A 22,137-nucleotide genomic window follows, 5' to 3' on the forward strand; every position below is an offset into this window, starting at 1 on the left:
AAGCCTAGTTAAATATTTTCTTACCTGTAACTGTAGAATCTTCTCTCTCCTAAGCCAGCCAGGTCAGAGAGAGCTGAGCCATAAAGAAAGTAGCATTTCTGACAATTTCCTTAAGTTCCAGGGAGTGATTGCTGTTCAGAGTCTTTTGGTGACCACGTAGGCTGCTTGGTGGTTTATAGGTCTCAGAGGCTCTGGACATCTGGGCCTCCAAGACTCTTCTGGAAAAAGTCCTAGTGGCAATTTTGACTTTTATAGCAGATGTCTTTTGAAAGGTATTGTTTATATTTGGTAAGTTTGGTCATACTGTGGATAATCGATTTGGGATAATAAATTCTGGTTTTATTTAATTGTTCAAGTGTACTGTGAAAGTATGTGTTTTATAATGATTTAGACCTCAATTTTGTAACTGATTCTTGTTTTGCCATAAATCTTTACATATGATGAGATTAAATACAGAAATAGGATGGTTTGGGCGCCTGGGTGGCTCAGCCGGTTAAGCGTCTGCCTTCGGCTCAGGTCATGATCCCAGGGTCCTGGGATCGAGCCCCGCATCGGGCTCCCTGCTCTGCGGGAAGCCTGCCTCTCCCTCTCCCACTCCCCCTGCTCGTGTTCCCTCTCTCGCTGTGTCTCTCTCTGTCAAATAAATAAATAAAATCTTTTAAAAAAAAAAAAAAGAAATAGGATGGTTCATTTAAAGTTCAGTGATACAGTGAAAAGAAGACAAATTCATTCCAGAAAAGTCTGAAGTCTATATTGGAATTTAGGTCTTTCAACTTCTTGGTTTGTGATCTTGGGGAATTTGACAAACCAGGCTGAGCCTGTTTTTTGTTTTTTCCACCAAGAAAATGGATATAATAATCCATAACCTAGTGTTGTCAGAATTAAATGAAGAGGATATCTGTTATGATACCAGAAACATGGCATCTAATAATTGTATATATTTTTTCTACTGAATTATCTACAAGAACAGAAAAATTGGGTAAAAAAAAAAAGAAAGAAAATCAGCTACTCAGAGACTGGGTGGAAAAACAATGCCTTGCCTATGGTAAGTTGGGTAAGTATTTGTTGTCTGAACTGTCTACTTGTTCTAAAATGCTTTGGAATCAAAAACAAACAGCCCAAGAATCTAGAATGTCTGTGTGATGTTTTTGTCAGCAGTCTTATTCTTTTAATTCATGTGATGGGTTCCTTTCTCAGTGCCCTGAGAAATGACTCCATGACCTCAACAAGAAAGCTGGGCTGAACAGTGCATTTGTTTCAATTACAAGAAATGTTTATGAAATATTTAGACAGGAGCTGAGTGATAAATATCATAACCACACTTTACAGATACATCCAGATATCTAAACAGAAATGCAATTTAAATTCCTAGTAAAAAAGTACAAATTATATGTCTAATATTGTACCATGGGTAACATGGGAACTCAAATTTCAAGCCAAAAATCTGAACTAAAATCAGTTTTATATTGAATGAGTTTGATCTTCAAAATACCTTTTAGTAATAGCTTCTCTGAGAGAAAAAAGAAAAATCTATTTACATCTGAATTACTTACTTGATTAATTATCTTATACCAACACATTACAGCTTGTGAATTCTGGAAATGTTATTTTACTGAGTTTGGAAAAGTGCTGGAATAACTAGGTTTTCAGTACTTGAAATGAAAATGATTGGGCAGAGTATGCTGATTATCAGTTCTTAGAAACTAGAAAGACAAGCAAGACAAAGGGAGTTGCTAGGGAAATAAAGGGTTTACTTGCTCTGTCATGGGCTTATAATCACACTGGTTCTTCTGTATGTTTGCCAGAATGTTCTCATATTTAGTCAGGAAATAGTTCATCTGTTTATTTTAATAATGATGGTGTCTCTAGGAATGATTTATAAGCACATAAAGGCACCACTGCTGTGCTGTTGACCATAAAAATACAACTGAATACTAAATATTCTACCTAGTTTTCTCTAAAGGCTATTGAAGGGGACCTTCAAATGTTTCCATTGAAAAACTCTTGGTGAATTTTCCCCAGGTTCTAACAAGCTATATCAAAATAAAACTCATTTCATGGAAAAAAGGAATCCCACAGCACTTCTTTTTAATAACTGTTCAGCTACAAAACTTTATTGGTATCTTTTTATGTTCCCTCTAGAGGATGTAATGCACAAAAGCATTGCCACGGAACATATAAAATTACAAATGAAATTTATTGTAAAAAGTAGAATGTCTTCTAGATTGGTGTCAGTATTTATTTCATTCATAAACCAAAACTGCGGTATAATATATTCATTGTCAGCAAGTTCATGTGTGTAAATTGCCATCCAATGTTATTGACTGATATAAGACAGATATTGAAAAGACAATTTAAATGTACTCTTCCAAACATAAACTGTTCCACAAAAGCACTGTAAAAACTCCTCCAAGATTTTGGGTTGTGCTTGACATTTATGGTTAACTACATAATTTGGTCGTGTCATAATCCACTGTGTTTGGCAATTTGGCATTAAACGCCTGCAGAGCAGATTGGATCCTCACCACCTCACTAGTAGACAGCTTGAGTCTATGACGAAGCAAGCAAGAGAAAAGATCTAGACGACGCTGGCCAGGTGGGGAGAGTTTATTTACACGGTCTCTTATCTCTAGAAGTTGCAAAAGTGCTGAGTCCTGGGATCCCTGAGTATAGGGGTAGTCCAGCTGCAAAATCAAGTCCCGAATTGCTTCAGGGTCAAAGTGCATGCTGTAACCAAACACTTGAATGTTATTGATTTTCATATAGCCCAGGTTCCGGGAAGGGTCAATAAATTCCAGAGGTTCGTAGTAAATGCTCTCATTGCCATTGGGGCCATTTGACTTGATGCGACTCCTCAGGTAGATGTGCACTGTCTCAAAAAATGTCTTCCACTTGTTGCCCAGAGTCAGCGACCAGTTATAACACTGCAGTGGGAGGTCCAGCTTAGTCCGCTCCCAGTCTGGAAAGCTGTTTTCATTCACAGGCATAAACCAGCTCTCGGAGTGGCTGCCTCCGAAGGGATTGACGTAAACAGCCAACACCGGCTCCAAGGTGCTGTTCTTAGTTAAGCAAATCTGTAAAGAGAGACCCAAGATCATATGGACCAGACTTGACTTGTACTTGTTACTCTTCAAGGTGAGGAGCATCCGCTTACGCCAGGAGGGGTCGAACCAGCTATTGAGGCGCATGTCGTTGCTGATAAAAATGGCATGCACTTCTATTCGTCTGTCAGTCTTCTGCAACAGGTATTTCATCTCCAGGTCTTGCAGGTCAGTCTCAAAGCCAATATAGTGATCGGTGGACTCGGCGACCTCAGGCTTGCAGAGGCCCTGGCTCAGCATGTAGCCCGTATTGCAAGTACCACAGCGGGTGCGGTTGTCGGGGGCGCAGGTCAGGCAGGCGGAGGCGTCGCCCACCGTGCAGGGCAGGAACGCGGTGCAGACCACCTGGTCGTTCGGGCACGTGCATGAGTGCGTCTCTTCCGAAAAGCTGCCCAGGAGGCCATTCTCATTGCAGTAGAGAAAAGACTGGATGCGAGTGAGCCAGTAGGTTGAGGTTCTAGAAACACAAAACAACACGAATCTATATGAATACAAAGACATTTTTTGGTGTACTGCAATAAAATTACCCTTAGCTCTGAAAGCTTCACCATCATTTCTTAGGTTCACTCCAGTTATTTAACCGGGATAAAAGATCCAGACGGTTTCTAATTGAAAATAGATACATTTTAATATAATATTTATATATGCTATATATATATATATATTTTATACTAGATAACTTTTTTCATTCTTCGTTGCACAAGGTTAGATGGGGATATATTTGATTTGAACTGAAATACTGCATGGAATACCTTCTGAAAAGATAGCCTGTCATTTCGCTAGGGTACTCTGAAGCTTATGGTGAACATAATTGGGTCAGTTATTGTTTTGAAATGCTAACCAGCAACAGGAAATAAAAGTGATATTATCATAAAATATCTAGAGTAGAATTAGAGCATATAAATGGTGACTGCTCATTCATTTGCTCTTAGCTTCATAAAGCACTAATGTTGCAGGAAGCCAAATAGGAAGTAAAATAAAAATGAAAGAAAAATAAACAACTCTAAAATGTCAATCAGTGTATTTAAATCCTCGGGTTTTATCAATATTGACAGAACAAGTACCCACTGAGAAGGAAAATACTATTAAGACATGTTTGACTTTATTCTTACAGGCTGCTCAAGAAAATTGTTGAAAATATCTCGTTAAAACCAACTACAAGTTATTTTAATAAGGGTTAAGTGTGTCAGTTTAATGTGTTTGATTTGAATCATTAACATTTTTCCTCACTTATACCCAGACATCAGGCTAATCATGATGCAAATGTAAGAATTTACTTTTCGTGTAAAACATTATTCAAACTCTTGGTGTGTTTAAAATCTCAGTAAAATAACGAAGGAAAATTGTGTGGCCCTGTAATCAGATAATTCTTTGTTTTTATCGCAGCTGTATGATCACGGAAGAGTTGAAGGGTGTCTATAACGTGCCATTTTCTCGTGTGAAAAATGGGAATAGCAGTACCTTCCATAGTGAGTTCTTGTGAGAAATAGTTAGGCTCAGACTGCATGCACGTGGTTAGAATATTGCCCAGTGTATCAATTTTTGATATTCTTATGCCTTTCTGGTGTTCATTATTTAGTACCTATGAGATTTTCTGCGAAATATATCTATTACATTCCATCCTTTACACTTACACACTGTTCCAGTTTCAAAGACTTTGTCCATGCAGAATACTGGTAAAACACAGGCACTAATCTGTCCAAATAACCAATAAAAACAATGCATTCACTATCCATAACAATATTTGAGCTATTTAAATTACATATTCATTTCCGTTCCCTGCCCATCCTCCCTTTGCAATGCAACACATTTTTTTTTTTTAAGTGAGTTCTTCCTTGTTTTCCCAAATAAATCCAAAAACTCCTTTCTTCCCTCTCATGGCACTTACTTATCTTTTTCATGGTACCTTTTTTCACTTAAAATTTTGTATTATTCTGTACCTACTTGTTCATACTCCATTTATCCTATTAAATATAATTCCCAGCTTGCCAGAAGCCCGTATGCCTGCTCAGGGCTGTATATCCAATGCCAAGTAGACTACCAGGACATCACAGCCCTTTAATGTTTAATGAATCTTGAATCAAATGCATATATGAATTAAAAGACATTTTCTCAATAAGTATAATTTTGAGTGAAATTTAAAGCCCTACAAAGAACATTTAATACAGTTGTAAAGACCCAGCTCTCTCGGGTTGCAGGAAGTAGAGTTACACAACATACACTTTGACTTTTGCACAATTAAATATATAAAAAGCTTTTCTTTTCCACCTTCCCTAAATGTAACTTCTTTGTTATAGACCCAGAAGAAAAGAAAAAAAAAAAACAAAAACAAAACTAAACTAAACCAAACCCAACCAAAGCATAAAACATCTTCCTCTTAATTATTTCTCACACTGAAAAACACTGAGTGGAAACTCGAACCTATTAAATTCATTTCTAACTTTTTCTAGATTCTTTAAAAATAAGTTCTCAGAAGAATTCTCCCAGGAGTATACCCAAGGATGGTGAAATAGCGATGCTGTGAGGCTCTTTGGCACTTTGTGAGCCATACATCTACATATGAGGGCCTCTAGCTCTAGTTGTTTACTCCCCGCAGAATAAATGTGCAAAAAGCTTCCTTCTGTGGTGTATGAAATAACTTGATTCTTTCTCTACTGAGTTTAGACATATAGAAATTATTACTGATTTTTAATCTGCAGCTACTGATGTATTTATTCCATCAGTTTTCTCTTTCACAGGCTATTAATGTCTCTCCATCTTGGCTTCTTTCTCTCTCTTTTCTCTCCCTCCCTCCCTCCCTGCCTCCCTCCCTGCCTCCCTTCCTTCCTTCCTTCCTTCCTTTCTTTTCTATGTTCTCTTCTCCCTTCTTCCCCCCTTTCTCTCTCTCTCTCTTCTGTAACTGTGTCTTTCTAATATAAAAAATATAAAATATATATCCTATCTGGATTGAAAATTATATTTTCTTCCCTGAAACCAAAGCATAAATTCCCTGAGCCAATTCATCTTTCATTGTAAGCTCTAATCATGTTTCCAAATCATAAGGACAAACAAAATATGAAATAAATAGACCTAAGGCTAAAGACAGAGCTCACAAAACTAGGGCACTGTAGAAAGAAGCATTTGGACACTTTAGAAAAGCAATGGCTTTTTCAGCTTTCAATCTCTTCCAATCCTTTCCACGTCCCCGCAGATGCATTACTGAAGGAATGTGTTTCGGCTTCGTGGGTTTCAGCTTGTCATGTATGAATATTGATAACCTGGCACACTGTCAAAGCTTCCGTACCCTGGGACGGAAGAGCTAGCGTGTGGATTTTCTTCTTTTAGGCTTCTTGTTCTTTCTCCCCTCCTACCTACCTTTTGACTGTTTTACTGTATTTCACAAGTAAGGAATAGATTTTTAAAGGAAAATTTAATGCAATAATCAGTCTTTGCTTTACTCCTTGTAAAATCTTGGCTAAAGCAGGAGTCAAAAATAGAGAAGGGAGCCCCTTTGGATTTTTCATTTACCCAAATAATCACGTAGTTTTATTTTTCCCAACAAAGTAAAATTTAACTGCTTTTTTTTCTTTATTCTAAAGCATTTAAACTTATTTTAAATAAGTTTGATTGTTAAGTAACTTTGTAAATTCACTTAATTAATGTAAAATAAATAAAAATCAAAAGTAGCCTGTATTGAGCATTTTTTTAAACACTCTGCTTCCTTTTATATCTAAATATATAAAGAAAGTAGTACCACATTTATTTTATTCTCGTCTATAGCTTATATTCATATTAATTATTTGGTGTCTCCTCGGGCTAAGGCTAGAGGATGCAATGTCAACAGATGGACTCCTGGCAAGCAGGTCTTTTGGCCCTTTTCATCAAGCATGTGTCATGGTTTGTGCCATCTACTTAATTGCACTTTAATAAATATTTACTAAATAAAGGAAGTAATAAAGGAGGGAGAGAGGAGTAAGGAGAGGGAGAGACAGAAATTAGAGTGAAGAATTATGGATTATGGGAGAACAGAAGACAGAAATAGAAGAAAGAATTAAAAAGGGCATTGGCCTGTGATAGCTACTATGACATGGAGCATTTCAGGAAGGGCAGGAACTCCTTTATCTATCAGGAACCGAGTTTGCATTTTGGAAATACTTTCTACAAAGGCTTTTATGGGATAGTATTAAAAAGAGAAAAATGCCTCCCAGAGTTAAGTTAAAATTTTAAAATTTAGGTTAAAATTTAAGCTAAAAGCCTATAGCATGTTGCTATTTGAGGAATCACGTGGCATACGAATTTGGGAGCTTTACACAGCTGTTTAACCAGTTGTCTTGGTTCAATCTGTAATATTCTCCATGTGTTGAAGATCTGTTCTTCTCCACAGGATACATGAACGTGAACATCAGAAATGCCCTAGAGTAAAAGAAGAATACCTGATTTCTGGGCTGGACTCTACCCGGTGACCTGGGACAGGTCACTTAGTGTCCTTAACCTTAAGCAGAGCTTGAAGAAACACTAAAAGTTTGGTTCTGCATGACACTGGGGAATACAGATAGCTTTCTGAACCTTTGTGTGTTCCTGTGTGACTCCACTTGCCAATCTTTTGTCAGGGTGGAGTGGTGTAACATATAAGCCCCATCATCCCCGTCTCACATGTGGTGGCTGCTCATAATGAAACAATGTGAATGAAATGCTTGTCTCTCAAACTTTCCTGTTACTAAGAATATCAACTAAGATATGGTCTTATTCTTATAGTTTCGAATGATGATAAGTGTGATTGGTGAAACAGATTCCTGGGCCTCCCTCCAGAGATACTATAAGAATTTCTAGGCGTAGGGGGCGCCTGGGTGGCTCAGTCGGTTAAGCGACTGCCTTCGGCTCAGGTCATGATCCTGGAGTCCCGGATCGAGTCCCGCATCGGGCTCCCTGCTCGGCAGGGAGTCTGCTTCTCCCTCTGACCTTCCTCCCTCTCATGCTCTCTGTCTCTCATTCTCTCTGTCAAATAAATAAATAAAATCTTAAAAAAAAAAAGAATTTCTAGGCGTAGGGCCCAGGAATATGCAATCCCAGAGGATGTTATGTACAGCTGGGCTGCAAGGTTCCTATGTAAGAAAATTAACAACCCAAATAGCGACTAGGGGCACTTTAAATACCATCTAGCCATCAGCATGTAAGAATACGTGCTATGGTGAGCGCTGTGAATTGTGCAAGACTGTTGAATCACAGATCTGTACCTCTGAAACAAATAATGCAAATTATGTTAAGAAAAAGAAAAAAAAAAGAAGATAGCAGGAAGGGAAAAATGAAGGGGGTGGAAATCGGAGGGGGAGACGAGCCATGAGAGACTATGGACTCTGAAAAACAAACTGAGGGTTCTAGAGGGGAGGGGGGATGGGGGATGGATTAGCCTGGTGATGGGTATTAAAGAGGGCATGTTCTGCATGGAGCACCAGGTGTTATACGCAAATAATGAATCATGGAACACTACATCAAAAACTAATGATGTAATGTATGGTGATTAACATAACATAATAATAAAAAAAGAAATATTGTTTCAAAAAAAAAGAATATGTTCAGAAAAGGTAGAGAAAAGTTACAATTTGTGTGGAGAAGTGTCAGCATCAGATGGCTACGCTACAGTTTGCAAACCCTACACCAGAAAATTTGCCATGTGCATACATTAAAGAACAAAACAAACACAAAGCCTAGATTAATCACTAAATTCTACGTTGTTACAGTAATATTAATTATTTAGTGACTACCTCTCATGTCATGGGCCAGCTACTTCGTAATTCATTATTGAAAATTCTTCACAGTAGTTTCCAAAGGTTAACCTCATTTTAAAATTTTAAAAATACTGAGGTTCATAGTTTTAATGACTTCCTCTGTTACGTATCTGTTAAGTAGAAAAATGAAGACAAAGTCAGAGAAGCAAATTTAAATATTATTTTTTTTTAAATGTGGTTGAAAGTGTTGTTCCATGGGATCGTGAGAAAAAGTACTTAATAAGTGACTTTAGGAAAATATCCATGTATTGCTATTAGCTGGACAGCATCAAAGATAAAATAACTTTTAATTTGATAAAAGTAACTTTTAATTATGATATAAAGTTTAGTTTTTTGAGTGACAGTATACTCTATTGGCTTCAATCACTTTTGGGGAGCCAAACTATCAACTTTGAATCTAGTTTCATTTACCTCATATATAAATTGGGAATAAAATATAGGTTGTTGTGAAAATTAAAGCACAATTTCAGGAAAAGCACTTAAAAGAGTACTATGCACAGAATAAATGGGAAATAAATGTAAATGCTTATTTTTATTATTATTGTGTTACTACTGTTATCTTTTAAAGAAATATCATTGTATGTAGTTCCTTTAATACAAATGCTTTTTCCTCCAGAAAATTGAAAATTTTTATTTTATCTACAATTCATGCATTGTATGCATAATATTACACTGTATTTCTGCATTTTATCTTTATCAAAATAAACACAGTTATTGATAACACGGTCAAGACTATATTTAAAAGCACGTGTGCGGCCTCCTTGTGATGGTTTTGAAAATCTAAAACGCGTGTAAAGACAATATTGCTCAAATTCAGGACATATATTCTAATGTGCAATGGTTTGCATTGAAGTATTAGAACATATGTTGATACAAAAACAATTACCTTCTCTCATGGTTAAATCCTCTCTGAGCACTAATAATCTTATTTCAAAGATCCCTTATTTCAACCTTCTAATCTTTTATTGCTCTCCAAATCTGTGCAATGTTGATCCAAATTTTAAAACCTAAACAATATAATTTCAGTATCTTTTTGAAGTTAAATATCACTCTTTTGAGTAGAGCATTTCATTTCAGCCTTCCAAGATTTATGTTTCTCCGACTCTAATACTTTAAACTAAATATGAGCTTGGGATTAAGCACCCACAGCTATTTAAACAATCATAAACTGATTATTAGCTCAGCCACAGACAGATAATATCAAATAATATTCTGTCACTTGCCCTCTTCCAATTCTGCTGCTCTGACCATCTCAGGCTTGACAATGTGGCCTGGGGCTCATGGTGACACCCCCAACATATAATAGTCTCACTCTTAGAAACAGTTTTACACCCCAAGAAAAAGAATGTCATTGCCAAAGGTCCCTCAGCCATCGGTCTCCCAAGGAAGTCTCTATATACCACATGTGTATATAGATACACATCTATAGACTTATAGACACATATATATATATACACATTTTAATTCAAGTATCTACTAATAATTTTGGCTTGCAGAAAGACAAAGGGAGTGAAGCAGTTGAAGATGTAGGTTATATTTTAAAGAAATTATTACCCACAGGGCGCCTGGGTGGCTCAGAGTCCTGGGATCGAGCCCTGCATCGGGTTCCCTGCTCAACAGGGAGTCTGCTTCTCCCCCTCCCTCTGCTTCTCCCCTTGCTCATGCTCTCTCTCTCTCTCTCTGTATCTCTGTGTCTCGAATGGATTTAAAAAAAAAAAAGAAATTATTACCTGGTAGTAACAGTCATTGAGGTTTTATCATGAGCATAGTCTTTTAATAGGCATTATTTACTGATTCCTCTCAATTCTCACTACTCCCTGAGTAAGGATGTTTGTTACCCCAATTTATAAGTAAGGGCATGCATTTTAAAAAGCTTAAATAACTAGAACTTGTTCAAAGTCCAACAGCTAGTAAGTGATAGAACTGAAACTACACATCCCTGGTCTTTATTACTCCCAGTGATCTTTTTGGATATGACATTAAAAGCACAATCAAGAAAAGCAAAAATTAATAAGGAGGGCAAGAACAAACAAAAGGTTTCAGTCCAACTAATTTGTGACACATTTGGTTGAGTGGCATACACAGACAAATCTGCTTACATTTTTGTCCCCAAAGATGCTGCGTCTGATGCTACAGTTCAAAAAAATCAAAAGATATGTTTTTCTCCTACTTGTGACATAAAATATGAAAAGAGACAGGTCAACATTCAGGCTGCGACATGTGAGGCACACAAAAATGAACACAATTACATTACTCGAAGTGAAGAGAAATTATCAAAAGACACCAGCATTTTCCTAATTAGAGTCCACGTTTCATTTTCTTCCAAAGATTACCAAAAATTGAAATCTCTTGCCCACTAAGTCATATTAGATAGTAAGTTAAAAGAGCTTAAAAAGTATTTATTATGTGCAAGTTCAGCTAGTAAGCGGTTAGTGAAATTGATGAATATTGACACAAATGCAATTATTTTGCAAAGACAGGTAAATCTGATGTCTCCTAAGTGCATTCATAACATCCTGGTTTTCATCCACCATAACATTCATTACACCAAGTCATTATTACCAAATCATCTGTATCTCATTACATTATACTTTCTATGAAGGAAAATATGTATTTGTTTACTTCACTATTTTACTATCACAGCATACTAAATCAATATGCAATGTTTATACTTAAATTCCCCCATTACAACCTTCTAAACCTTTATTGGTCTTAAAATGTGTGCATTATGGATCCAAATTTGAAAATCTAAATAATATAATCAAGGAATTTAAAATAAAATATTTATAAAGAGACCATTCCATTTCATCTTTCACAGATGTATTCATCTCTGATCCTAGTACTTCAAATTTAATATAAATTTTATATAAGTGGATAAATTAGTGAACAAGAGAGGAAGCTGAAAAAGCAAATTTAAGACTAAATTAGAAATGTCCTTCATTGTTTTTGTTGTTGTTGTTGTTAATATTTCATATGGCTTTCTTGATTTCCAGTAAGTGATTAAAATTTTAAAAAATTGTCTTATTTTCATAATATCTGCTTTTTTAAAGTATGTTTCATGACCAATTTCTTATCAACTTACAGAAGATCAATAAAAAGTGAACTCTATCATTTAAATAATTTAATCAATTTTAATGTTTTTCTAAAACGAATAACCAGGGGTGCCTGGGTAGCTCAGTTGTTAAGCCTCTGCCTTCGGCTTAGGTCATGATCCCAGGGTCCTGGAATCGAGCCCCGCATCGGGCTCCCTGCTCTGCGGGAAGCCTGCTTCTCCCTCTCCCACTCCCCCTGCTTGTGTTCCTGCTCTCATTATCTCTCTCTCTCTCTGTCAAAAATATAAATAAAAACTTAAAAAAATGTATAACTAATAATCAATACTATTTACATTTAAAGCCTATTTTTAAATTAAATAAACAAAATATAATTTGCCCAAATCTGATGTCCATCTATTCATATACCTATGAACACAATTACGGCATGAACTGTCTATGATATACCCACCTTTGACTTAGAAACATCCCTCCAAATAGAATGTCTCCAAACTTACCATTTTCTTCTTTCTTAATACAATCATCATTGTTGTCTATAATGGTGGATATCAACTTACCCCTTTGTGCCTCAAGTAAAGCAAGAACTTGGTTTCTAGAAGCCCTGCACTTGCTTTTTTTGACATTTTGTTACATTTGTGTACTAGCAAGCTAACTTTAAAATTGATCCATTTCTAATTCATGACACCTCTATATTTTTAATATATAAGATGCATTTTTGCCTAGCTTTTGAAGCCATTCACAAACTGACAGCACCTAGCTTTCAATGCTTAATAAACTATATTCTCCAGGGCTGTCCCTGTTCCTCTCCCGAAATATGTGATGCTCAATTTCAACTACATTAAATTTTCTTGTTATAGAATTTAATGTCTTTCTCCTCCACTTAACCTGTTCAAGATGAAAATTGAATCATTTCTACTCTAAACAGTCTTTTTTTGACAATAAAACAACTAAATTCCTTGAATGAGTGTATCAGTTATCTCTATTACTGTATTTGTAATTAAGCCATGTATAATTGTGGTTTAATAGATTCTTGTCTCATTATTTCAACTAAAGTATACTGTTCATGATAATATCTGTAATTTCCTACATGTTAGTTTTCTTAATTGGGGTATGAGCTCTTCAGAAAAAAGAAATGACTGTTATTTAATTGGAATTCCTAGAGACCAACAAAATGCCTTCCTGGACCTTCCAAACAAAACTGCTAAGTCGAAATTTCACAAACTTATGTTTGTGAAGTCGAAATTTCACAAACTTATGTTTGTGAAAAAATGTCAGAGGGAGTATGCTTAAAACTCCTCAATGTAAAATGCCAAAAAATTCTGGCAATAACTATTTTTAATGCATTATAATATGGAAAGAAAGATGCTGTAAACTTCACAGGCTGAAACTGAAGTAAAAGAACAATATGGAGAAAGACATATGTATGCCTGATCTTGACGATGGGGTGGTCATCTTGGGTATCAGAGACAAAGTCTGGTACACTGGATGGCAAGAAGTTGAATTGGAGACCCACTATATTTGGGGAGGGTATGTGCTATGGTGAGTGCTATGAATTGTGTAAGACTGTTGAATCACAGATCTGTACCTCTGAAGGAAATAATACATTATATGTTAAAAAAAATAAATGAAGAAGATAACAGGAGGGGAATAATGAAGGGGGGGACAGGGAGGGAGAATTTTTAAAAGCAGGAGAAACCAAAGAAAATTAAAAACGTAATTCAACTGGCATCTAAATTTTTAATAGCCAGGTATGCAGAGTCAAAATAATTGTCAAATTAGAACCCACTGAAACTATCTTTCAAGAATGAAAGCAACATAAGGATAGTTTTAGGTAAACTAAAATTGTCAGAATTTGCCTCTAGTAGACCCTCACTAAAGAAAGTAGTTTGGGCAAAAGAAAACTGTTCCTAACATTCTAACATAAGGAATGGAGAGCAAAGAAATTGGTAAACCACTGGGTAATTCGAAAAGAATATTGAAAGTATAAAACAATAACAATACAATAACAATACTGTTTAATTTCTTAGATTAAAAAATAGTATTGAAGTTAGGAACAACTTGAATAATAATTCAAGGATGCTTAGAGCCTATATTATTAAGGAGGGCACGTTCTGCATGGAGCACTGGGTGTTACATGCAAACAATGAATCATGGAACACTACATCAAAAACTAATGATGTAATGTACGGTGATTAACATAACATAATAAAAAAAAAGTGAAAAAAAAAAACCCAGCAACAAAAGCAACCAACATCTAGCAAAGGCAGAGAGCAAATGAGTGCCTGCCCTGACCTCATTGTTAGTAGAAGGGAAAATACATAATCTATAAATTCAAAAACAGGAATGAAAATAATTATTTTAAAGTGCTCCAAAATTGTTGTAAGGTGGCAACATTAAACATATATGTTTTCTAGAGGAGTGTACATTCTGCAAAGGACTTGAAGAATCAATATAAATAAAATTATTTTGACCATGAGCTCACAACCACACACACACACAAAAAAGCACATGAGGTTGTGGTATTTTTTATTTGTGATTGTTTTCACCCTTATACATTATTTTCACCCTTCTCTATGTTGGATGCCATGGCCTAGAATCATAATACTACTTTTACACATATTTTCAACTCCCTGCTTCCATTTGGCAAGAACTTAACCCTGATTACCTGGATAATAAATGACAAGAAACTGGGCAAAATCTTGTTTTTATGTCCCACACAAGAAAATGTGAAAATCTGAAAGCACTACAGTTGTAAGTTATAAGATACCAGTATTATGTATATTATTTATGCTTTTCCAATTACTGAACAACTGTGGGTAGTGTAAGAATGATAGTTATTCTCTAAGTGTGAACAGCAGTGCTGTACTCTAACTACAAAATTGCAAAGGGTTCATTGAATTTACTGCAGATTATAAATGTGATATTGCACAGGATTATTTTCAGACTACTAATTTTATTATTTTTATTATTTATAGCGAGAGAGAGAGTGTGTGGGTGGAGGGGCAGAGAGACTGGGAGAGAGAGAATATTAAACAGGCTCCATGCCCAGGGCAGAGCCCGACGCTCATTTTGTAATTTGAAATCCTATTTCTCAATGTGATAGTATTAGGAGTTAGGGACTTTGGGAAGTAATTAGGTAATAAGGATGGAGCCATCATCAGTGGAATTAGGCCCTTAGAAAAGGGACCCTAGACAGCTGTCTCACCCTGTTTCCACACAGTAAGAAGATGGTTATCGGGACGCCTGGGTGGCTCAGTCGTTAAGCGTCTGCCTTCGGCTCAGGTCGTGGTCCCAGGGTCCTGGGATCAAGCCCCGCATCGGGCTCCCTGCTCCGCGGGAAGCCTGCTTCTCCCTCTCCCACTCCCCCTGCTGGTGTTCCCTCTCTTGCTGTGTCTGTCTCTGTCAAATAAACAAATAAAATCTTAAAAAAAAAAAAAAAAAAGAGGATGTTTATCTATAAAGCAGGAAGTGACCTCTCACTAGACACCAAATCTTCCTGTGCCTTGATTTTGGTCCTCTAGCCTCCAGAACTGTGAAAAATACACATTTGTTGTTCAAGTCACCCAGTCCATGGTATTTTCGTGATTGCTGCCCAAACTGACTACGACCGGTATTATCTCCTAATTTTTCTACCAACTTAATATTACATTTAAGTCTGTAGAAACTAAAAGTGAACCAAATGACTGTTTAGAAAACAGAAACAATTCAGTATGTCTAGCCTTCTTTGGCCTCATTATTTTCCAAATGAGACTACAGAAAATGATGGATTATTATTATTTTTAAAAGATTTTATTTATTTATTTGAGAGAGAGAGAATGAGAGAGAGCAAGTACATGAGAGGGGGGAGGGTCAGAGGGAGAAGCAGACTCCCCGCCGAGCAGGGAGCCCGATGCGGGACTCGATCCAGGGACTCCAGGATCATGACCTGAGCCGAAGGCAGTCGCTTAACCAACTGAGCCACCCAGGCACCCGATGGATTATTTTAAATGATCATTCCACATCTATTCAGAAAACAAATAGTAGAGCAACCACTTTAATCCTTGGGTTCTCAAGCAGACTTACATTATGTAGAACATCTCTTTCCTCAGCACACAAGACGTTCCATTAACCAAAATATCATCTGATAGGGAAAAAAATGAGTCACTCTGGATGATATCAGCAGTGACATAAATCCAATGGGTATTCAAAATGTACTGTTCTCTCACTTGCAGGGTAAACCACAACAATACAAATAGGAGCTTCTTATCAATTGGCAGAAAGATAGAGAGAAACTTGTATCATTTCAAGAGCTTCATCTGTTCTGTTGGTGGGGGGGGTGAACATCCACAAGTTTATTCCTTAGCGTTGAAGGTTTAGCCCTAATTTAATTTTTGAACAGTAAATCCATTTTGAAATTATTTGAAAATTAGGTATTATCATTTTTTTGCTTACAAATTAATTTTAAATTATGTGTTTTTCTTTTCATTTGTTACCATTGCCATTTATTATCTTTTAATAATCAAACAATCCTTTGAAAGGTAAAAAAGACATTATATGCAAATAACTGTTAAAACCATGATGTAAAAAAAATCAGGTAATTCCTCTTATGTGTTTATATATGAGATGTACAATAAGTACCTATTGTAATACAAATAGTTTGACCTTATAAAATCATGTCATTTGCAAACCAAGAGTTAACAAAGGCCATTCCAGAGATAGTTCACCAGATCCATAGAATGTATGTATTAGAGGTCGCACTTACTATGTGCCGAGGACTATTTAAACATCTTACGTATATAAATATACATTTAGCCTTTGCAACAACTCTATGAAGTGAGTACTATCATTTTTCACAACATGCCCGTTAAGTGACAGCACAGTGTCTATAAAAATGAGCCAGTGTCCATGCTCTTCATCACTCCACTATATTATCTATGGTGTTACTGGCCCAATAAAGGCATATATGAAAAAATGATGAGAAAGGGTATTTTTCTAGATATTATGATTTCAGCCTACCTCCTCAGGTGACAATTGTCTGAAATGTTTTTACAGTCCAGATAAGCTTTGGACAAAATGTAAACTACTATACTGTTCCTGGATTAACCAGCACAAAGTGAGATGAAAATATAATTCATACTGACATCTTAATATCATCATGATGTTTAATAATCTAAAGTCCCATATTTTATAGATTATGTTAAAGTCATAGGATAGTGAAAAAGAATCATGTGGTACAAAGGAGATTCTGAAATAACTTGCATCAGTGTGTCTCAGAGACATTCTATCCATTTAACTGAAGAAAGAGTAGGTCTACCTCAGTTTCTGTTTAGAACAATAATGAATTTTTACATCACATGTACCTTGCATGAAAGAAGAACAACAAGACCTAAGTGGTTACAGGGCTAAAACCAACTTGTATTTGATTCTGGAAGTTAAATTATTATTATGTAAACATTTTTAGTCATGTTTCCTTATCCTTCTAGCATAGGATAAAACTGTTGGAAAATAATCATGTTATTTTTCATTGAATATTTCACCTATTGATTTTAACAAAGAGGCAAAACACTTGACAATCAACAAAAGTATTAACAACTTGGGAAAGAATGTGGATTCTTCAGGCATTTTTGAATACACCTGGAAGATTTTCAATGCTTGTTTGAAATAAAACCTGGAGGTGGAGGTGGGTGAAAAAAAAATAGGACTTTTAAAAAAATAAGTATGTGTTTTTAGCCTCAGTTAGCCATATCCCTACAGTGCAGTTATTTTTGAAACAATGTCAAATTAATGTTGAGAATGAATTTTGTTTTCCTGGTTCGTGAGGATTTAGTAGAATTTCAAAAAATAATAGGTCATTAACTGAAATTACTGAAATCATTGAGTATATCTAAGTATATTATGATTTTGTTGACTGTGCTAGCACATAAGCCAATATTCTCTATATATATTTCAGAATGCCTTTTGTTTTTCAATGAAAAGTTCAGAGAATCCATTTGCAGCTTTAGATTGGGAAACAAAGTCAGTAAACCAATAAATACATACTGATTCTTTTTAATCCAATGTATGCTTTTCCTCTTCCAGTGAATCGAAAGTCTCTTTTTAGTGTATTCCTAACAGTATTTGGACTCTTAGAAGAAATGTTTTTTCTCACTTCAGTTTATTCCCACATATATCACTCCTGTAAATGATCTCAAGTACAACCTCTTCCTATTCCTCTAAATTGAAAGAAGCATGTCACCATATATTAATGCCAGAGTTGTTTTGGGGAGATTGTGCTGAAGCACTACATTCCCCAGGAAAAAACCCAGGATTAAATCAAACCTACAACTTTCATTTCCGTATTCAGGGCATAGTTTCTCATATGAAAAGAAAATCACATGTTTTTCTTCCTAAAGAAAAATTTTCTTACTACAGAAAAAATCTGTATGTTTGCTTCCTAAAAGTATTACAGACTATTGTGTCAAATTCTTCCAGTCCTGCTGACCTCTAAGTGCCTTTGATTCTAATTATTTTCATCTAGAGAACAGACAGGTGGAGGGGGGCACCAACTGTGCCCATGAATATTAAGTTCTGAAAGTCTTTTTTTTTTTTAAAGACTTTATTTATTTGACAGAGAGAGATGGAACACAAGCAGGGGGAGTGGGAGAGGGAGAAGCAGGCTTCCTGCCAAAAAGGGAGTCCGATGCGGGGCTTGATCCCAGGACCCTGGGTCATGACCTGAGATGAAGGCAGACACTTAACGACTGAGCCACCCAGGTGCCCCAAGTTCTGAAATTCTTCTGGCCTCTTCTGAATACATTGTGTTTCCATTAATACCTATGTGCGATCATCTCACTCTTCAGATAAAAACCTTCCAATCATCTCATTTAGCATAAAAGTCTTTAGAGTGACTTCTAAGATCCTGCATAACCAGCGCCCCCTACCATTCTCTAACCTCACTGAGATTTCTTTCCTACTCTCTTTCTCCAACCAGCCTCACTGCCTCCTTGCTCTTTCCTGAGCACTCTTTTGCTCCTGCTTCTAGGCATTTTTCAATTGCTCTTTCTAGTCCTGGATTTCCCTTGATCACACATCTATCTCTATGGTCTACTTCATCTCCTTCAGATGTTTAATCTCGTATTTTTTTTAGTTGAGGTTTTCCATAGATACCCTGTTTAAAATTGTTGGCCACCCCAGCCCTCCCTCCCTATCACCCTTCTCTGCTTTATTTTTCTTGGAACATTAATGTTCATGCTGTTTTAAATGTCTCTCTAGGGGCGCTTGTGTGGCTCAGTCAGTTGAGCGCTGGACTCTTGATTTCGGCTCAAGTCATGATCTTGGGGTCCTGAGATTGAGCTCTGCGTGGGGCTCAGCATTCTGTGGAGTCTGCTTGAGTTTCTCTTCCTCTGCTCCTCCCCCTGCACACACACACTCTCTCTCTCCCCCTCCCAAATAAATAAATCTTTAAAAATAAGATAATAATAATAAGTAAATCTCTCTCTCTTCACCAGAATGTTAGCTCCAGTGAAGGTAGGAATCTGTAACCCACTTTACAGTTACATTCCCAGAAACACTATCTGGGTTATAGTATGCATTCAGTAAATTATGTTGAAGAATAAATTAATTCATTAGAAAATTTATAAAGTGAGAGGCATTCTTAGTAGACACAATAAAGTATAGCTTATTCAACTTGCCTATTTTCGATTTACAGAAGGTTCTCTCAGATATAGTACAAACACTTCTCAGCAAAGTAGAAACACGTTGACTTGAAAATCATTACTCATTTCTTTTCCTTTTGCTCTGAACACTATGTTCTATGCTTCAAAAATCAAACTTCAATCTATTCAGTTTTCTTTTATCAAGCACTGGGATATTTGGAATAAAAATTCCACTTGGGGGAAGTTTTAGCATAAAGCAAAATTGAAGAGCAAAGAGAGGGTCAATCTTTTTTTTTTTTTTAAGATTTTATTATTTATTTGACAGAGAGAGAATACAGAAGGGAGTGCGCAAGCAGGGGGAGCAGCAGAGGGAGAAGGAGAAGCAGGCTCTCCACTGAGCAGGGAGCCCGATGTGGGGTCTGATCCCAGGACCCCGAGATCATGACCTGAGCCAAAGGCAGATGCTTAACCAACTGAGCCACCCAGGCACCCCAAGAAGGGTCAATCTTTAAATCTATTTCTCACCTATAACTTGACAAATATTTCTAGATCTCAGCTTCTTATCACATGCTCTAGATAGCATCCATCTGGCTTTCCCCGGAAAAGTAAATGAATGCTACTTCCATCCACATTAAAACATCTCTTGTTCTATCATCAGTATCTGAGTTTATTATTTTCCACACTTTCTTAAAGAAAGGAAGAACATGGGAAAGAAACTTCTATGTTTTTATATATCAGCAACAGAAATCAAGGTTGAACAATTAAATCAATAATAAGTTAGGATGACTTAATAACTTCCTAAGCTCAGTGCTTTCTGGACACGACGTGAAGACATTCAGACCAAGAGAGGAGCCCTGAATGTCACAGTCACTGACAGCTGTAGAAAAGCAAAGGTGACAGATAATTTTTTATTGTAGTTTTAATATTTAAGAATATTTTGCTTAATGGCTCTGATACACATAAAACACGGTAGATGAAACTGATTTTCTGAACACATTCTATTGCAGCTTTCTATTTGGCTTCCTTACGCATTAACAGCGAAATGAGATTTGAAGTAAATGTACATGCTTCTCTGAGGAATCCTCTGAGAAACAAAGCAACTGTGTTGCCCCAAAAAGCTGACAGCCACTGGAGGAGTTTTTTGGTGCATCTTAACTTTGCTAATTCATTCACTCTATTTCTATTCTTTTCGTTTCATTCCACCAAGAATAAGCAACATTCATTTCTTCCTCTGTAGTGTAAAATCAAAGGAAAAATGGTGGTGTTCCCTAAAGCTGTGTACAGTAATGCTTATACTTGGTAATATTTATCTACATGAGGCTACATTAAAATGGATTTTAGTAGCCATAACTTTCTCCTCAGAATAAATGTCACGTTGCTCCTGAAAAATACTAATTGGAAGTATCTGCGTCTCACAAGTGTAGTTAAAAGCTACCATTAATAACTGAAAATTGATTGAAATAGACAACATCTGCTTTTAGAACCAAAGACTCCAACAAATAATGTGTTATTCTGGCAAGTGGGAATACACACATTTCAGATATGCTATGGCATGTCACATACACGAGAAAATTAGCTTTCAAAGTGGTATGTCAACATTAATTTTCATAGTTTTATAATATCTCTAATCATAACCAATGGGGTTAGACAAAAACACCTGCTGTCCTTTCTGTTATTTGTTTGACAAATTAAATTCAAAGTAGCATGACTACCGTATAACTGGATATCCACCCTGGGGTAAGTGTCGTCAAATGTTCTTGCAATGTCAGCAGTTGGTGCAAACATAACATCCTAAAGGGACTAAACCCAATTTCAAATGAACATATTTCCCTTTCCTTTCTTAATAGATTTTCTGATTCAAAAATTGAATGAGATAAATTTGAGTTTTTATTCATGGAGGAGTTACCTGAAGAGAATTGAAAGGATGAGCGGAATTTATACTTAGCTATTTGCATATGAAATACTCATGATACTTTCATGTTCTTCTTTTGTTCAATGAATTTGAGAGCCTTGTGTTTCTTGAAATTTCTGTACACAAGGACAGAGTCCTGTTTTTCTGTATGATTGTAAAAAGACCAGTGCTTTGGGTATAGGGACACCATAATCCTCAGTTATTCTCCAACTTAAAAAGATTATTACCTCTCTTTTTTTTTTTTTTAAGATTTTACTTATTTATTTGACAGAGAGAGAGAGGTAGTGAGAGAGGGAACACAAGCAGGGGGAGAGGGAGAGGGAGAAGCAGGCTTCCCGCTAAGCAAGGAGCCCAATGCAGGGCTCGATACGGGGCTCAATCCCAGGACCCTGGGACCATGACCTGAGCCGAAGGCAGACGCTTAATGACTGGGCCACCCAGGTGCCCCAAGATTATTACCTCTTCAAATGAAGTTATCGTTGGTTAAAAGGGAACAATTGCCACTACTTTGGGTATTTAAGCGCCTACTCTATGCAAGATATACTTGACCTTCTCAATATAATGCCTTTGCAAAATATAGAATAAAGAGTCTTAATCCCTTTGTAATCCAATTATTCTATCTTAGAGCTGTTTCATTGTTATTCAGGGTAAATTAAGGAGAAGTATCTTGTTCTTTAAAAACCTTTCAAAAAGCTT

At 36.3% G+C, this 22,137-nt stretch overlaps 1 protein-coding gene across 2 annotated transcripts in view; it reads right to left on the bottom strand.

Moving 5' to 3' along the window:
- Positions 1–2,085: 2,085 nt before the first annotated feature.
- Positions 2,086–22,137, bottom strand: part of BRINP3 (BMP/retinoic acid inducible neural specific 3) — a 344,861-nt gene continuing 324,809 nt past the window's right edge. For both annotated transcript variants that reach the window (XM_021686643.2, XM_021686645.2), the window contains one exon: positions 2,086–3,558. In XM_021686643.2, coding sequence (XP_021542318.1) covers positions 2,442–3,558 — 1,117 coding nt within the window. In that variant the 3' untranslated portion in view covers positions 2,086–2,441. The remainder of the gene's footprint in view (positions 3,559–22,137) is intronic.

Source organism: Neomonachus schauinslandi, chromosome 6 (assembly GCF_002201575.2).
Source record: "Neomonachus schauinslandi chromosome 6, ASM220157v2, whole genome shotgun sequence".
Lineage (NCBI taxonomy): Eukaryota > Metazoa > Chordata > Mammalia > Carnivora > Phocidae > Neomonachus > Neomonachus schauinslandi.